Source organism: Salmo salar, chromosome ssa16 (genome assembly GCF_905237065.1).
Source record: "Salmo salar chromosome ssa16, Ssal_v3.1, whole genome shotgun sequence".
Lineage (NCBI taxonomy): Eukaryota > Metazoa > Chordata > Actinopteri > Salmoniformes > Salmonidae > Salmo > Salmo salar.
The window spans coordinates 4,301,742-4,319,523 of NC_059457.1; the positions used below are offsets into that span (position 1 = coordinate 4,301,742).

The 17,782-nt window shown below is 38.6% G+C and overlaps 1 protein-coding gene across 3 annotated transcripts in view; it reads right to left on the reverse strand.

Moving 5' to 3' along the window:
- Positions 1-7,324, reverse strand: part of LOC106573063 (uncharacterized) — a 32,402-nt gene extending 25,078 nt beyond the window's left edge. The window contains exons 1-4 of one of the 3 annotated variants that reach the window (XM_014147727.2): positions 6,807-7,324; positions 4,858-5,006; positions 4,450-4,545; positions 4,141-4,213 (exon numbers count right to left, since the gene is read on the reverse strand). In XM_014147727.2, coding sequence (XP_014003202.2) covers positions 4,141-4,213; positions 4,450-4,545; positions 4,858-5,006; positions 6,807-6,834 — 346 coding nt within the window. In that variant the 5' untranslated portion in view covers positions 6,835-7,324. The remainder of the gene's footprint in view (positions 1-4,140; positions 4,214-4,449; positions 4,546-4,857; positions 5,007-6,806) is intronic. The other 2 variants (XM_014147726.2, XM_014147728.2) reach the window with 2 other exon arrangements.
- Between the last annotated feature and the right edge of the window lie 10,458 nt (positions 7,325-17,782).

A 17,782-nucleotide genomic window follows, 5' to 3' on the forward strand; every position in this document is an offset into this window, starting at 1 on the left:
TGAGCCATTGTTGCTCCTAGACATTGCCACTTCACAATAACAGCACTTACAGTTGACCGGGGCAGCTCTAGGAGGGCAGAAATATAATGAACTGACTTGTTGGAAACGTGGCATCCTATGACAGTGCCACGTTGAAAGTCACTGAGCTCTTCAGTAAGGCCATTCTACTGCCAATGTTTGTCTATGGAGATTGCATGGCTGTGTGCTTGATTTGATACACCTGTTAGAAACGGGTATGGCTGAAATAGCCGAATCCACTAATTTGAAGGGGTGGCCACATACTTTTGTATACATAGTGTGTATGTAACAACATCCTGAGCGCATCGAACACATCAATACAAATGTGAAAACAACACAACAAAATAGATAAACAAGTTTGTGTAATTTTCTTTTGCGGGTGCCTTTTCAACATAGGATAGACACCAATCAAAGCAGCATGGTCAAAACCATTCATCTTGGGGGGAGCGTGGATCCAAAATGCAGTCATGTCACACACAATTTAATCATTTATAAAATTATCTTTGTTTTATACAGACTAGCTAAATAATAAGTGAAACTTGCCAAATTATCTAAAGGATTATGATAATTTGCTGGTAAAAAAAGTGGAGCTCAGGCAGCCAAGTGTAGGCTACGGCGAAAAGTTGTTTGGCTCAGTCGCGAGGAAGAACTTCGCATGTGTTTCTGATTAATAAACAATGCCATGCATTGTGGTGGTAACATTCAAATAAAACCCAGACCCGAAAAGAAACGTAGACTGAAAAGTACTAGCACGTCATCTCATAAGGGAAACACATGGCAGTAACACGGAAAATATCTGAAGTTACAACTTTGGTTTTCCCACTTCAAGCCCAAATATATCATACCTTGACTAAAACGATGACTTGTTGACGTAAAGCGTTGTGCAACATCATGTGTGAGCTATGGGCATCATCTTTCAGCTAAAAAGAAATGCATTTCCGCTCTTGTGAGCATTTAAATTCAACCCAGGGTTCAACTAAAAATACACAATACATACAGTTGAATTCGGAAGTTTACATACACTTAGGTTGGAGTCATTAAAACTAGTTCTTCAACCACTCCACACATTTCTTGTTAACAAACTATAGTTTTGGCAAGTCGGTTAGGATATCTATTTTGTGCATGACACAAGTAATTTTTCCAACAATTGTTTACAGACAGATTATTTCACTTATAATTCACTGTATCACAATTCCAGTGGGTCAGAAGTTTACATACACTAATTTGACTGTGCCTTTAAACAGCTTGGAAAATTCCAGAAAATGATGTCATGGCTTTAGAAGCTTCTGATAGGCTAATTGACATGATTTGAGTCAATTGGAGGTGTACCCGTGGATGTATTTCAAGGCCTACCTTCAAAATCATTGCTTGACATCATGGGAAAATCAAAATAAATCATCCAAGACCTCATAAAAAAAATTGTAGACCTCCAGAAGTCTGGTTCATTCTTGGGAGCAATTTCCAAATGCCTGAAGGTACCATGTTCATCTGTACAAACAATAGTACGCAAGTATAAACACCATGGGACCACACAGCCATCATACTGCTCAGGAAGTCTCCTAGAGATTAACGTACTTTGGTGCAAAAAGTGCAAATCAATCCCAGAATAACAGCAAAGGACCTTGTGAAGATGCTTGAGGAAACAGGTAAAAAAGTATCTATATCCACAGCAAAACGAGTCCTATATCGACATAACCTGAAAGGTCGCTCAGCAAGGAAGAAGCCACTGCTCCAAAACCGCCATAAAAAAGCCAGACTACGGTTTGCAACTGCACATGGGGAAAAAGATCATACTTTTTGGAGAAATGTCCTCTGGTCTGATGAAACAAAAATAGAACTGTTTGGCCATAATGAACATCGTTATGTTTGGAGGAAAAAGGGGGAGGCTTGCAAGCCAAAGAACACCATCCCAAACGTGAAGCACGGGGGTGGCAGCATCATGTTGTGTGGGTGCTTTGCTAAAGGAGGGACTGGTGCACTTCACAAAATAGATGGCATCATGAGGGAGGAAAATTATGTGGATATATTGAAGCAACATCTCAAGACATCAGTCAGGAAGTTGAAGCTTGGTCGCAAATGGGTCTTCGAAATGGACAATGACCCCAAGCATACTTCCAAAGTATTGGAGTTGCCATCACAAAGCCCTGACCTCAATCCTATAGAAAATGTGTGGGCAGAACTGAAAAAGCGTGTGTGAGCAAGGAGGCCTACAAACCTGACTCAGTTACACCAGCTCTGTCACGAGGAATGGGCCAAAATTCACCCAACTTATGGTGGGAAGCTTGTGGAAGGCTACCCGAAACGTTTAACCCAAGTTAAAAAATGTAAAGGCAATGCTACCAAATACTAATTGAGTGTATGTAAACTTCTGACCCACTGGGAATCTGATGAAAGAAATAAAAGCTGAAATAAATAATAATAATAATAATTTACTAGGATTAAATGTCAGGAATTGTGAAAAACTGAGTTTAAATGTATTTGGCTAAGGTGTATGTAAACTTCCCATTTCAGACTTCTGACTTCAACTGTATATAGGCCTAGGGTTGTAAACTTTGGTTAAAATGTCATCTTCAAGTTAATAATTAATATGTTGTATTCACGTCTCCATCTCAACCAAAAATGTAAGTAAAATAATAGGAATAAATCAAATCAAACTTTCAGGAGTATTTTAAATAAAGTTTGATTTGATTTAGTCCTATTCCTTACCTTTGATTTTTGGTGGAGATGAAGAGGTGATTCCGACATATCAATTATTAATTTATAGACAAACTGGATATTGAATTGTGGTTGGTTGTCAATGCAACCAAATATATTTTGAAGGAGATGTATCTTCTGCTTGGATTGTTCTATTTGTGCCACTGTCTTTGTCTGGCTTTAATTCCAGTTTGTCTACAAATAAATAAGTGACATGTTGAATTCACGTCTCCATCTCAACCAAAAATCGAAGTTAAAGAATATGCCTAAATCAAATCAAACTTTAAATGCACTTTTTAAATAGGATTTAGTCCTTATCTTTAACTTAGATTTTTGGTTGTGATGGAGACGTGAATCCAACGTATACATTTTGTATTTGTAGACAAACTTGAAATAAAGCCAGACTAAGTCAGTGACACAAAAGATAAATCTCCTTCAAATGTTGATATTTGGTTGCGTTGACGACTAAACACAATTCAATATCACTTTTGCAATACAGTAAATAGCCTAATAACTTTCAAGTTATCAAATTATATGCTGGATTCACTTCTACAAATAAACCCAAAATAAAAGTTAAAGAATAGGATTTAGCCAGTGGCTCAGATGAAACTATCCAAGCATTAGATAAATATTGATATTTGGTTGGTTGTTAACCAAACACAATTCAATATTACTTTTGTAATACAGTAAATAGCCAAAGGTTAAGACTGTCTTACAAACTAATGTAACAGTATTTATTCAACCTTAAAGTAACACATCCATGGCCACATATTGAGGTTACGTTTACTATGTCTTCTTATGTAATCATAGAAATCATGCATGTTCAACATGCATGATGTACCCTTCTATGTACCCATGTACCCTTCTATGACAAGAAACTAACTTCAACAGAAACATAACAATGAGGTTGATTATTATTTACATTCAAAACTAGATTCAACTAGTGTAAGAGACACACAAAGGTCGCAGGTCTGTGAAAATCTTCACAATTGCTATAATAATCTGCGCACTCTTAAAAAGCATTGATCACTTGCACTTTTAATGTAATCTCTGCAATCCAGGTCATTTGGTTGTGCTACTAGATGAAGCACAGTAATAATACATTAAGTTGTTGTATAAATACAAAATGTCTGACATTGTATTCCTATTTAAACTTTGTTGCTTTTTAAATGGTTGAAAGCACAGTGATAACACATTTAGATGACATTGTTTTTCCATTGGAATTTGGTTGTACTTTTAAATGGTTGAAAGCGTAGTGATAAAATATTGGGAATTCAGTGGGTGAATAAAGGTTTAAATGTCATTGATCAACGTCTCAACCAAATATGACCCAAATTTCCACGTTGAAATTATCTGGTGTGCCCAGTGGATGACATCTCGTTTTCTATGGCGGAGGAGTTATAAAACAACATAGCGGAGCTCATTTACCCTTTGAAGGATCTCCAAGCGTTGAGCATGTACTGTGACCAGGGAGTACACCAGTTTCTCCCAGTTTATTTGCCTTTAAAATAGAAAAAAAATTGATTAGTAGTGATCAGTAACTTTGCTTGGGATGTTTTGAGGTATTTTCTATGACAAGAAATTACAGATATGGGTTTCTCCATACAAAAAGGGAATCAGTGTGTGACTTTCTTTCCTTTTTTATCAGAAATATTCATGTAGATATGGTTATAATTGTGTTTAGAGTGATATTATTCTGGTCTTCACTGATATTCTTTTCTTATTTCTTATTTTCACCTTATTTTTGTCGTCAAACAGTAAGAACCCATAGGACTCCTCCAGTTCTTCCTCTGAGTATCCCATGCCTCTCCTTTCCGTTCGGAAGGCCTCATACTGTCCAACAACAAGAAAGAGGTCATTCTTTATGTCGCATGCGACCAACATCTTGCTAGCAGAAGTCAAGAGATTTTATGTAAACATGTATTTAACTGACTGAACAGCACAATAAATACTAAGTATTACAGATAGTGTGTACTATCAAATATAACACATTTACTATCATGTAAAAGTACAAGTACAATCATGTATTATCAAGTATTACAAAGATATTATCATGTAATAACTGAACTCTCTGGTCAGGGGGGGCGGCGCACTGAGGGGTAGGCAGGTGGATTGAAAAGTTACCAAGTCGTCAAATATACTGACCCGTTCTTGCAGGGTGGTATTCTTTATCAAGAAAGCAGCGTTGTATCTGAAAGACTGCTTCGACTCCTCATACATGTACATGTTCTGCAGTGGAGGCAGAATACTGTTGTTGAAGGGCTCAGAACCTGGTAGTACAGGTAACAAAACACCTGGTGGTTGGAACAGGATGAAGATTAAAAAGTGACTTTACCGCAGGGTTGTAAATTGTTATGTTTTGTACCAACAGTTGCCATGCATTTGTAACTACCATATTGATATATTATATAATTGTTTCTATTATATTCTAGTCTATTCTATACTAGGTGCCTTGCATTGGTAACTACCATTATATATATATATATATATATATATATATATATATATATATATATATGATAGTATTTTCTATTACATTCTATTCTAGGTGTCACACATTTGTAACAACCATACTGATTCTATTCAGTTTTCAAATCTATTCTAGGTGTCATGCATCTGTAATAACCATACTGATTCTATTTAGTTTTCAATTATATTCTAGGTGTCATGCATTTGTAACAACCATATTGATTATATTCAGTCTTCAATTCTATTCTAGGTGTCTTGCATTTGTGACAACCATTTTCATTCTATGCTATATATTCTATTTTGAGGTCGGCGTAAATACTGGTGAGCATGTTGTTAAAAGAACAATATACAAGTATGTGGACATCCCTTCAAATGAGTGGATTTGGCTATTTCAGCCAAACCCGTTGCTGACAGGTGTATAAAATCGAGCACACAGCCATGCAATCTCCATAGACAAACATTGGCAGTAGAATGGCCTTACTGAAGAGCTCAGTGACTTTCAACATGTCACCTTCATTGGATGCCACCTTTCCAACAAGTCAGTTCGTCAAATTTCTGCCCAGCTAGAGCTGCACCAGTCAACTGTAAGTGCTGTTATTGTGAAGTGGAAACGTCTAGGAGTAACAACGGCTCAGCCGCTAAGTGGTAGGCCACACAAGCTCACTGAATGGGTCTGGTAATTGCTGAAGCGTGTAGCATGTACAGAGTTCCAAACTGCCTCTGGATACAACGTCAGCACATTAACTGTTCGTCGGGAGCTTCATGAAATGGGTTTCCATGGCCTAGCGGCTGCACACTAGCCTAAGATCACCATGCCCCCGTGCACAAAGCGAGGTCTATACACAAATGGTTTGTTGAGATCATTACAACAACAAAAAAACACAACAAAAAATTTACAAAAAATACAAACATTTATAAATAAAAAAATGCATGAAATGAAATGTATGCATGCACTACTGTAAGTCGCTCTGGATAAGAGCATCTGCTAAATGACTAAAATGTAAAATCATTGTGGAAGAACTTGACTGGCCTGCACAGAGTCCTGAACTCAACCCCATTGAACTTTGGGATGAATTGGAATGCCGACTGTGAGCCAGGCCTAAGCGCCCAACATCAGTGCCCGACCTCACTAATGCTCTTGTGGCTGAATGGAAGCAAGTCCCCACAGCAATGTTCCAACATCTAGTGGAAAGCCTTCCCAGAAGAGTGGAGGCTGTTATAGCAGCAAAGGGGGGGACCAACTCCATATTAATGCCTATGATTTTGGAACGAGATGTTCGACGCGCAGGTGTCCACATACCTTTGCTCATGTAGTGTATTTATGCCAAAAATAGTGTTTTACCTATGGAACTGCATTATCTGGAGTGCTAGCTAGTGTCTCGCCCATGTGTACGCATTTTCTAGCTGCTTACGAATTCTAACGACAGTGAAGTTAGACCAGTAACCTATGCACACGTGACAAAATACAGTAAACACTGTAACACTCATAAATAGACCTAAAACCCAATGATGTATGACTACAACCAATTCTCGAAATAGTCAAATGTAAATCATGAATAGCTATCATATAAAAGTGTTAGAAGAGTGATAACGAATTATGGTTGACCAAAAACTCTATTCGTCACCTCTTGCGGCACCATTCTCGATTTCCATGGTTGAAAAAAAAAACGTATGAAATCAGTTTGTGCCTTTTTCTCCTCTTGACATTCGCAGACCACCTCCGTCTTCCATTGACATTCCGATACTTTTAATTTGTCTATTACGAGAAAAATGTAGCCAATCCATATGAATTATTTGGCGAAGTCTTTGTGCCAAAGGCAAGTTTCCACATACGTTGCAACCAGGAAGAAGTACGAAAAAGAAAAACGTCACGATTAGAACACACTTCGATATTTTGTGAATTTTTCTGACACTATACTCAGATATTTGTCACAAATAGCATATATATAGATATATTCACCGAGTAATGTAACATTAACTCAACGTAAAGTTGTGCTTCCAAAAAAGAAACAGAAACTTATGTCACCCCGCATCCATTTTGAGACTGATTTTGCTTTCTTGTCTCCACTCCGCTAGTAGACGCAGTTGAGTAGATGCTTGAGCTTTTGAACATCAAGCACAAACTGAAAACTGTCCATGAATGGATACATTATGTCCATTAAAATATTTTATGGTGTGGCAAACATATGCTGTACTAGGCATTTAGAGCAGACTGTCATTGACAGTAGGCCTGCATTTTATACCGACATTTTACAAATAGGAAAATGAGTTAGAAAAGTTCCACTTCTTCACTGAATATATCTCATCTATGTGGCGTTATACATGTCTACACCTCGATTGTAAAACGTAACATTCATCTAACTGAAAAGGCAAAGCCGCAATAGAGTGATTATTAGAAGACTCGAACTGCTAATGCAACGAGAACCGGAAGTGACGAATGCAAAAAGGGGAGGAGAGTGGACGGTTGAAAGTGGAAACTTCCGCTCAATCTTTGGAAGGCTGTGTGCATTCCAAACCTTTAAAAGACACACCCTATCCCCTCAGCCCTCAAATTAAGTGGACACTTCTGATGACGTGTCCTGACGTCTGACGAGTATACACTTGCAGGGTGAGGGAGGAACGGAACGTTGACGGCAGTACCCCTCTGTGCGATGCATGTTGGACTGTGAGCCTGGAGTGTGTGAAACTGCTCGTACAGCATGGGGCTACGGTCAACCCTCCATTGTTTACCTTCTCACCCATCCCCGAGGCCTGCGTGGGAGGTCCATTTTGGTTTTGATTACAACAATGTTCATGTTGTGGGAGAGGAGGGCAGCTGTCTTGGGCACCACACACTGTATAAAGACAGACACACTCTGATGATTTGTTGTTTACTCCCCTTTGTTAACCAAGTGTCTTAAACTATGACTGGCGTTTTTGTGTGTGTGTGTGTGTGTGTGTGTGTGTGTGTTACAGGTAACTCTTGAGTGTGTTCAGGTCATGATAGATGTAGGAGCTCTGATGGAGGCCCATGACTGCCACTTTGTAGCAGCCTCCCAAATATATACATAGTAAAATAAATGTGTGTAAAAAAAAATAAAGGATATTTCATGCTGAAACGCTCATTAAAAAATGGTATTCACTAAGTTGCTGGTTTATATTTAGGATAATGTTTTACAGATTTGTCATTCTATTTGTTATTTTAAAATAATCTTATTTAATTATTTCATATATATTTTACATGTAATAAGGCAACAGGGACAGAGATAATTTGACACCTGTGATAATTTGAAGTACCAAAAAGGGCCACTAGATGTCTTGTGATAGATTACATAAAATCCTTGAAAGATATGACAATTCTGGAAGTTTACTGGTAAACTTCAAAGGTTTCCAGTGATATACCCTCCCTTTGCAACCATTCTGCAAGACAGCACAAACAGATCTGGGACCAGGCTTGTCTCGTCCAACCTGAATTCTTAAATCTTCTAGCTAAGCTTTTAGGATTGTGTAAATAATACAAGTAATTTATTTGATTTGTGTAAATTCCATTAATACTGTATATGTATGTGGCCAAATGCAAGACTATTAAGTTTATAAGTGTGAAATTGTCTTCTGCATGGTCTCTGCATGATTGGAGTGTTGAAAATGTGGGTGTTACGGGTGTCAAGTACATCCCTTCAAATGAATATCTGCAGGTTATCATATTCAATCATGTTATTACTTTTTACCCTTCAATTTTTTTGCTTTACTGAAGTTACATTTTAAATAATATGTTAAAGGTTGAAAAAGAAAAAGTGCCATATTCAGTACTTTTTGAGGACGAGAAATTCAAAACTATGACAAACTGTCACACGAAACGCTCTGTTTGAGAAGAATGAGGAAGGAACGTCTTGTCTGATGGTACGGATGTGGCCATGGAAGTAGGGGCTTACCATGGTTAGAACAGTTGCACAAGTAAGCATGGTTTAAAGGTCACTGTCAGCGTCCGAGCATGCTGATACACACAGACCAGAGTACTTCCTCTTTCTTCACATTAGATGACTTCTGTTCCCTCTCCACCAGTGACAGCTGTGACGCATGCACAAACACAGAACATGTGCGATTGTTTATACTGATCTGAAATGATGCATGGATATATCTTTTGTTTGTCTCTATTATATTCAGAAGCTGAGCTAAGGTGTCAAAGAAATTGGACTTTGCTTGGGAAGTAAACTCATACAATGTGTCACTGTCACGATCAATTGATCTATTCATTTTCTGTAAAAGAGAATATGTATAATTAAATTGAGTGTTCATTATACATTTTCATAATAAAACATTTGGTAGTGGAATTGGGGAAATCGGGTCTAGACTTTAATATCCATTATTATTTTTTATCATTTTCATTAAATAGCCTACCTAAAATATGTAATGAGTCTTATTAAACTATGTAGAATTGCAGGATATTAGCAGAAAAACAACAATTTTCTTAGGTACAGTAGCAGTCAAAAGGTTGGACACACCTACTCATTCAATAGTTTTTCTTTAGTTTTACTATTTTCTACATTGTAGAATAGTACTAAAGACATCAAAACTATGAAATAACACACATGGAATCAGGTAGTAACCAAAAAAACACATAAAAATATATTTTAGATCCTTCAACGTAGGCACCCTTTGCTTTGATGACAGCTTTGCACACTCCTCGCATTCTCTCAACCAGATTCACCTGGAATGCTTTTCCAACAGTCTTGAAGGAGTTCCCACATATGCTGAGCACTTGTTGGCTGCTTTTCCTTCACTCTGCGGTCCATCTCATCCCAAACCATCTCAATTGGGTTGAGGTCGGGTGATTGTGCAGGCCAGGCCATCTGATGCAGCACTTCATCACTCTCCTTATTGGTCAACAGCCTGGAGGTGTGTTGGGTCATTGTCCCATTGAAAAACAAATGATAGTCCCAATAATAACGCAAACCAGATGGGATGGCATATCACTGCAGAATGCTGTGGTAGCCATGCTGGTTAAGTGTGCCTTGAATTTTAAATAAGTCACTGACAGTGTCACCAGCAAAGCACCATCACACCTCCTCCATGCTTCACGGTGGGAACCACACATGTGGAGATCATCCATTCACCTACTCTGCATCTCACATAGACACAGCGGTTGGAACCAAAATTCTCACATTTGGACTCATCAGACCAAAGGACAGATTTCCACCAGTCTAATGTCCATTGCTCGTGTTTCTTGGCCCAAGCAAGTCTCTTCTTATTATTGGTGTCCTTTAGTAGTGGTTTCTTTGCAACAATTTGACCATGAAGCCGTGATTCACGCGGTCTCCTCTGAACAGTTGATGTTGAGATGTGTCTGTTACTTGACTGCTGTGAAGCATTTATTTGGGCTGCAATTTCTGAGGCTGATTGGTTGGAATTGAGAGAGGCGATTGACAGGTCTAAAGGCTAGTCAGGTTCTGTGTATTCAAATGATTTATTTTAAACTTACATAATTCCATAGTTCATTTTTGTCAGGGACCATGTATACGGAACAAAATTATAAACGGAACATGCAAAGTTTTGGTCCCATGTTTCATGAGTTGAAATAAAAGATTCCAGACATTTTTAATACTCACAAAAAGCTTATTTCTCTCAAAGTTTGTGCACAAATTTGTTTACATCCCTGTTAGTGAGCATGTCTCCAAGATGATATGCCACACCTGTCAGGTGGATGGATCAAGAAGCTGATTAAACACTTTGATCATTACACAGGTGCACCTTGTGCTGGAGACAATAAAATACCACTCTAAAATGTGCAGTTTCGTCACACAACTCAATGCCACAGATGTCTCAAGTTTTGAGGGAGTGTGCAATTGGTATGCTGACTGAAGGAATGTATACCAGAGCGGTTGCCAGATAATTTTATGTTAATTTCTCTACCATAAGCCGCCTCCAACGTCATTTTAGAGAATTTGGCAGTACATCCAACTGGCCTCAAAACCACAGACCACATGTAACCACGTCAGCCCAGGACCTCCACATCCAGCTTCTTCACCTGTGGGTTTGCACAACCGAAGAATTTCTGCACAAACTGTCAGAAACCGTCTCAAGGAAGCTCATCTGCATGCTCGTCGTCCTTAACAGGGTCTTGGCCTGACTTCCATGTGTTATTTCATAGTTTTGATGTTTTCACTATTATTCTACAATGTAGAAACTAGTAAAAATTATTTAAAACCTGGAATGAGTAGGTGTGTACAAACTTTGTACATCGAGTTAAACAAAATAATACAATTAATAAAAGCGTGATATTTTTCAAATGTGAAAAAGGTGGTTAAGATGTGTTGGTATCTGTACTGATGGCGCAAAAGCCATGACAGGGAGACATAGTGGAGTGGTAACGCGCGTGCAAGAAGTTGCTCCCGACGCCATTTGAGTACACTTCAGCATCCACCGAGAGGCTCTTGCTGCCAAAGAATGCCTGACAGCTTGAAAGACGTTTTAGACACAACAGTGAAAATGGTTAACTTTGTTAAAGCAAGGCCCCTGAACTCTCGTATATTTTCTGCATGATGACGAGTTTCTCACATGATTGGCCTATCTGGGTGATGTTTTTTCTTGCCTGAATGATCAGAATCTAGGATTACAGGGACTTTCCGCAACTATATTCAATGTGCGGGACAAAATTGAGGCTATGATTAAGAAGTTGGAACTCTTTTCTGTCTGCATTAACAAGGACAACACACAGGTCTTTCTATCATTGTATGATTTTTTTGTGTGCAAATGAACTCAAGCTTACGGACAATGTCAAATGTGATATAGCGAAGCACCTGAGTGAGCTGGGTGCACAATTACGCAGGTACTTTCCAAAAAGGAATGACACAAACAACTGGATTCATTATCCGTTTCATGCCCTGCCTCCAGTCCACTTACCGATATCTGAACATGAGAGCATTATTGAAATTGCAACAAGAGGTTCTGTGAAAATGTAATTTAATCAGCAGCCACTGCCAGATTTCTGGATAGGGCTGCGCTCAGAGTTTCTTGCCTTGGCAAATCGCGCTGTTAAGACACTGATGCCCTTTGCAACCATGTACCTATGTGAGAGTGGATTCTCACCCCTGACTAGCATGAAAACTAAATACAGGCACAGACTGTGTGGAAAATTATTTAAGACTGAGACTCTCTCAAATACAACCCAACATTGCAGAGTTATGTGTATCCTTTCAAGCACACCCTTCTCATTAACCTGTGGTGAGTTATTCACAATAACTTTGATGAACAAATAAGGTTTTTGTCACACCCTGATCTGTTTCACCTTGTCTTTGTGATTGTCTCTACCCCCTCCAGGTGTTGTCCATCTTCCCCATTATCCCCTGTGTATTTATACCTGTGTTCTCTGTTTGTCTGTTGCCAGTTCGTTTTGTTCATCAAGCCTTTCCCTCTGTTCCTGTCTCTCGATTGGTTCCTGTTTTCTATTTTTCCCGATTTTGACCTTTTCTGCCTTCCCTGAGCCTGCCTGCCATCCTGTACCTTTGCCCCACCTATCTGGATTACTGACCTCTGCCTACCCTGAGCCTGCCTGCCGTCCTGTACCTTTGCCCCACCTATTTGGATTACTGACCCCTGCCTGCCCTTGACCTGTCTTTTTCCTGCCCCTGTTGGATTAATAAACTGTTGTTACTTCAATGTTGTCTGCACCTGGGTTTCACCTGAAACGTGATAGTTTTATATGTAAGATGGCTAAATAAAGAGCAAAATGATTGATTATTATTATTATTTGTGCCCTTGTCCAATAAGAGCCCCTTGTCACTTCCCACGAGCCGGTTAAAAAAATAAAATGTTTTACCCTTATTTAACTAGGCAAGTCAGTTAAGAACAAATTCTTATTGTGACAAAAACTCACACTCATTCTTACGTTTAACAAATGTATCGTATTGTGTGTGTGTGGCAGGCTTACAATGATGGCAAAAAACAACATTTGAGAGTGCGCTGACCCTGGTGAAGGGGTACGGAACTATAAAAAGTTCGGGAACCACTGCTCTACAATAAACCACCTCCAATGTCATTTTAGAGAATTTCGCAGTACATCCAACTGGCCTCACAATCGCAGACTGCTGGTTTCAACATTGTGATAGAGCGCCCCCATGGTGGCAAAGGGGTTATGCTATGGGCAGTCATAAGCTATAGGCAACGAACACAATTGCGTTTTATCGATGGCATTTTGAATGCACAGAAATAACGTGACGAGATCCTGAGACCCATTGTGAGGCCCATTTTAAAAAGGTATCTGTTACCAACAGATGCATATCTGTGTTCCCAGTCATGTGAAATCCATAGATTAGGGCCTCATGAATTTCTTTAAGTTGACTGATTTCCTCATATGAACTGTAACTCAGTAAAATCTTTGAAATTGTTGCATGTTGCGTTTGTATTTGTGATATGTTACGTTTGGTATGGTTACTTCAAGACAGATGGTTACTTGTAGGGTGGTTGATTGACCTATAACGCAACCAAATGGTTTTCGAGTTCAAATCGCATCATGGACATCTTTAGCATTTTAGCAACTTTTCATCTACTTACTACTTTTTAGCTACTTTGCAACTACTTAGCATGTTAGCTAACCCTTCCCAAAACCCTTTTAGCTAATCCTTCCCCAAACCCTTTTAGCTAATCCTTCCCCTAATCTTTACTCTTTTAGCTAACTCTGCCCTTAACCCTTTAACCTAACTCCTAAACGTAACCCTAACCTTAACCCCTAGCTTAGCAAACATTAGCCAGCTAGCTAACGTTAGCCACATAACTAGAATTTGTAACATATCATACGTTTTGCAAATTCGTAACATAAGGTACGTTTTGCAAATTCGTAGCATATAATACGAATTGTAATTTGTTACATATCATCCACAAATGAATACATACCATACGTCTCACATACAGATACAGTTGAAGTCGGAAGTTTACATACACTTATGTTGGAGTCATTAAAACTCGGTTTTCAACTACTCCACAAATTTCTTGTTAACAAAGTATAGTTTTGGCAAGTAGGTTAGGACATCTACTTTGTGCATGACACAAGTAATTTTTCCAACAATTGTTTACAGACAGATTATTTCACTTATTTCACTCACTTTCTTACTTATTTCACTGTGTCACAATTCCAGTGGGTCAGAAGTTTACATACACTAAGTTGACTGTGCCTTTAAACAGCTTGGAAAATTCCAGAAAATGATGTCATGGCTTTAGAAGCTTCTGATAGGCTAATTGACATCATTTGAGTCAATTGGAGGTGTACCTGTGGATTTATTTCAAGGCATACCTTCAAACTCAGTGTCTCTTCGCTTGACATCATGGGGGGAAAAAAGAAATCAGCCAAGACTTCAGAAAAAAATTGTAGACCTCCACAAGTCTGGTTCATCCTTGGGAGCAATTTCCAAATGCCTGAAGGTACCACGTTCATCTGTACAAACAATAGTACGCAAGTATAAACACCATGGGACCACGCAGCCGTCATACCGCTCAGGAAGGAGACGCTTTCTGTCTCATAGAGATGAATGTACTTTGGTGTGAAAAGTGCAAATCAATCCCAGAATAACAGCAAAGGACCTTGTGAAGATGCTGGAGGAAACGGGTACAAAAGTATCTATATCCATGGTAAAACGAGTCCTATATCGACAGAACCTGAACGGCCGCTCAGCAAGGAAGAAGCCACTGTTCCAAAACTGCCATAAAAAAGCCAGACTACGGTTTGCAACTGCACATAAGAACAAAGATCGTACTTTTGGGAGAAATGTCCTCTGTTCTGATGAAGGAGGGGCTTGTGCACTTCACAAAATAGATGGCATCACGAGGAAGGAAAATTATGTGGAAATATTGAAGCGACATCTCAAGACATCAGTCAGGAAGTTGAAGCTTGGTCGCAAATAGGTCTTCCAAATGGACAATGACCCCAAGCATACTTTCAAAGTTGTGGCAAAATGGCTTAAGGACAACAAAGTCAAACTATTGGAGTGGCCATCACAAAGCCCTGACCTCAATCTTACAAAAAAATGTATAGGCAGAACTGAAAAAGTGTGTACGAGCAAGGAGGCCTACAAACCCGATTCAGTTACACCAGCTCTGTCAGGAGGAATGGGCCAAAATTCCCCCAACTTATTGTGAGAAGCTTGTGGAAGGCTACCTGAAATGTTTGTTAAGTTAAACAATTAAAGGCAATGCTACCAAATACTAATTGAGTGTATGTAAACTTCTGACCCACTGGGAATGTGATGAAAGAAATAAAAGCTGAAATAAATTATTCTCTCTACTATTATTCTGACATTTCACATTCTTAAAATAAAGTGGTGACCTAATTGACCCAAGACAGGGAATTTTTATTAGGATTAAATGTCAGGAATTGTGAAAAACTGAGTTTAAATGTATTTGGCTAAGGTGTATGTAAACTTCCGACTTCACTTGTATCTAGTTTTATCTGTGAAGATGGTCACTCAGTCGAGCAGTGTAAGAAAGAAAGGAAATGCACAAGGAGACGATCACCTTTCTATAGAAAGAGGGAACTATTCTGGATGCTCATAGGAACCTTGCTGCCTGCCTCTTAACCAAACCAAAAGCCAATAGCCCTTGCTAACCGTGAAACATCTGGTCATGTTGGGGCCAGGAAGAAAGTGTAAGAACTGGACACGCACTGAGGAAGGCACAAGCTGAAATATATCTGTGCAGTGTACTAAGACATTTTATTACTATGAATTTAAGAAAATAAACACAAACTGCAAATCATATCAAGTGAGTGCTGGTCCTTTCCTTCAGGCTAGGATCTATTTTTCTCCACTTCCTGTTTGACTGACTTGCCCAAAGTAAACTGCCTGTTACTCAGGCCCAGAAGCCAGAATATGCATATAATTGGTACTATTGGATAGAAAACACTTTGAAGTTTGTAGAAATGTTAAAATAATGTATGAGACTATAACACAATAGATATGGTAGGAGAAAACTCAAAGAAAAACAAACCGGACATTTTTTTTTTGAGAGCCCATGCGCTTACAATGGAAAGTATAGGGGCATATCCAAATCCAGCTTCCAGATTGCAATTCCTATGGCTTCCACTAGATGTCCAACCATCTTTGTTCAAGGTTTCAGGCTTGTTTCTTCCAAAACGAGGAAGAATTATGAGTTTTAGTACTGGGACTCAGAGTTGTGCTCGCACAACGAAGAGGACACTCACCTGCTAACATCATTTTCCTATTGAACATACTTCTTTCCGTATGAAATATTATAGTTTAATTACATTTTAGGGTACCTGAGGATTACATAGAAATGTATTTTGGCTTGTTTTAACAAAGTTTAGCGATAGCTTTTTGGATTCCTTTTTCTGCATGTTGAACGAGTGGATTACTCAAATCGATGGCGCAAATTAAACAGACTTTTTGGGATATGAGGAAGGATTATATCTAACAAAACGACACTACATGTTGTAGCTGGGACCCTTTGGATTGCAAATCAGAGGAAGATTTTCAAAAAGTAAGTGAATATTTAATGGCTATTTGTGATTTTATGCAGCCTGTGCCGGTGGAAAAATATATTGATGTGGGGCGCCTTCCTCAATCAATCGCATGGCATGCTTTCGCTGTAAAGCCTATTGTAAATTGGACAGTGCACTTAGATTAACAAGAATTTAAGCTTTTAACCGATATAAGACACTTCTATGTACCTAAATGTTTAATATCCATAATTTTTATGATTATTTATTTGAGTTGCACGCCCTTCAATTTCACCGGAAGTTGTCGGCAGGAGTCCCGCTGGCGGTACGCCTAGCTTTATTTATATCTAAACAAGATAAACCATTTGCTAGACCAGCAGGATAAGTCGATTGAGTCGATTGATGCACCAGTTACATAACAAAAAAATCCCCATCAAAATCGGTCAGTTTAATTAAGCTAGAGATGTCTGTTGTTTTGCATAGGATCTATATCACGAACACGATAGTGTTCTGTTTTGCTCTACAACCCCAAGTGTCACGGTACTTGTCTGAAGGTAATCGGTACCTGTTACAAAAAATAAATAGTTTTTTTGCCTACTTATATATGTGCTAAAAATATATATTTCCTGAGTTTTTTTAATGTAGCCTAGATTTAGGACAGACATGTCAAAACCTTGTTTTCTATTAGTTATTTTGACTGTCCTTTTTGCCATTTAGGAATGTGTTATTCAATGTGTTTCTATGGGCTTTAGTAGTAAAGGCCAAAATCAATATTTTATCAAAAACTGCTATGGGGCGGCAACCACTAGCCTAGTGGTTAGAGTGTTGGACTAGTAACCGAAAGGTTGTAAGTTCAAATCCCCGAGCTGAAAAGGTACAAATCTGTCATTCTGCCCCTGAACAAGGCAGTTAACCCACTGTTCCTAGGCCTTCATTGAAAATAAGAATTTGTTCTTAACTGACTTGCCTAGTTAAATAAAGATAAAACAAATTTGTATATATATTTTTTGATACCTAAAGGGGTCCTAAAACTCCAAACGTGGGTTATGTGGATTTCAGCATAGCTATGATGTGGTCAAAGTTACAAAAACGGGTACTAAAGATTTAGACAGAGACACAGGGTTGCAAAAACCGTTCAATAATTTCCCTGGTTTTCCAGAAATCCTGGTCAGAGGATTC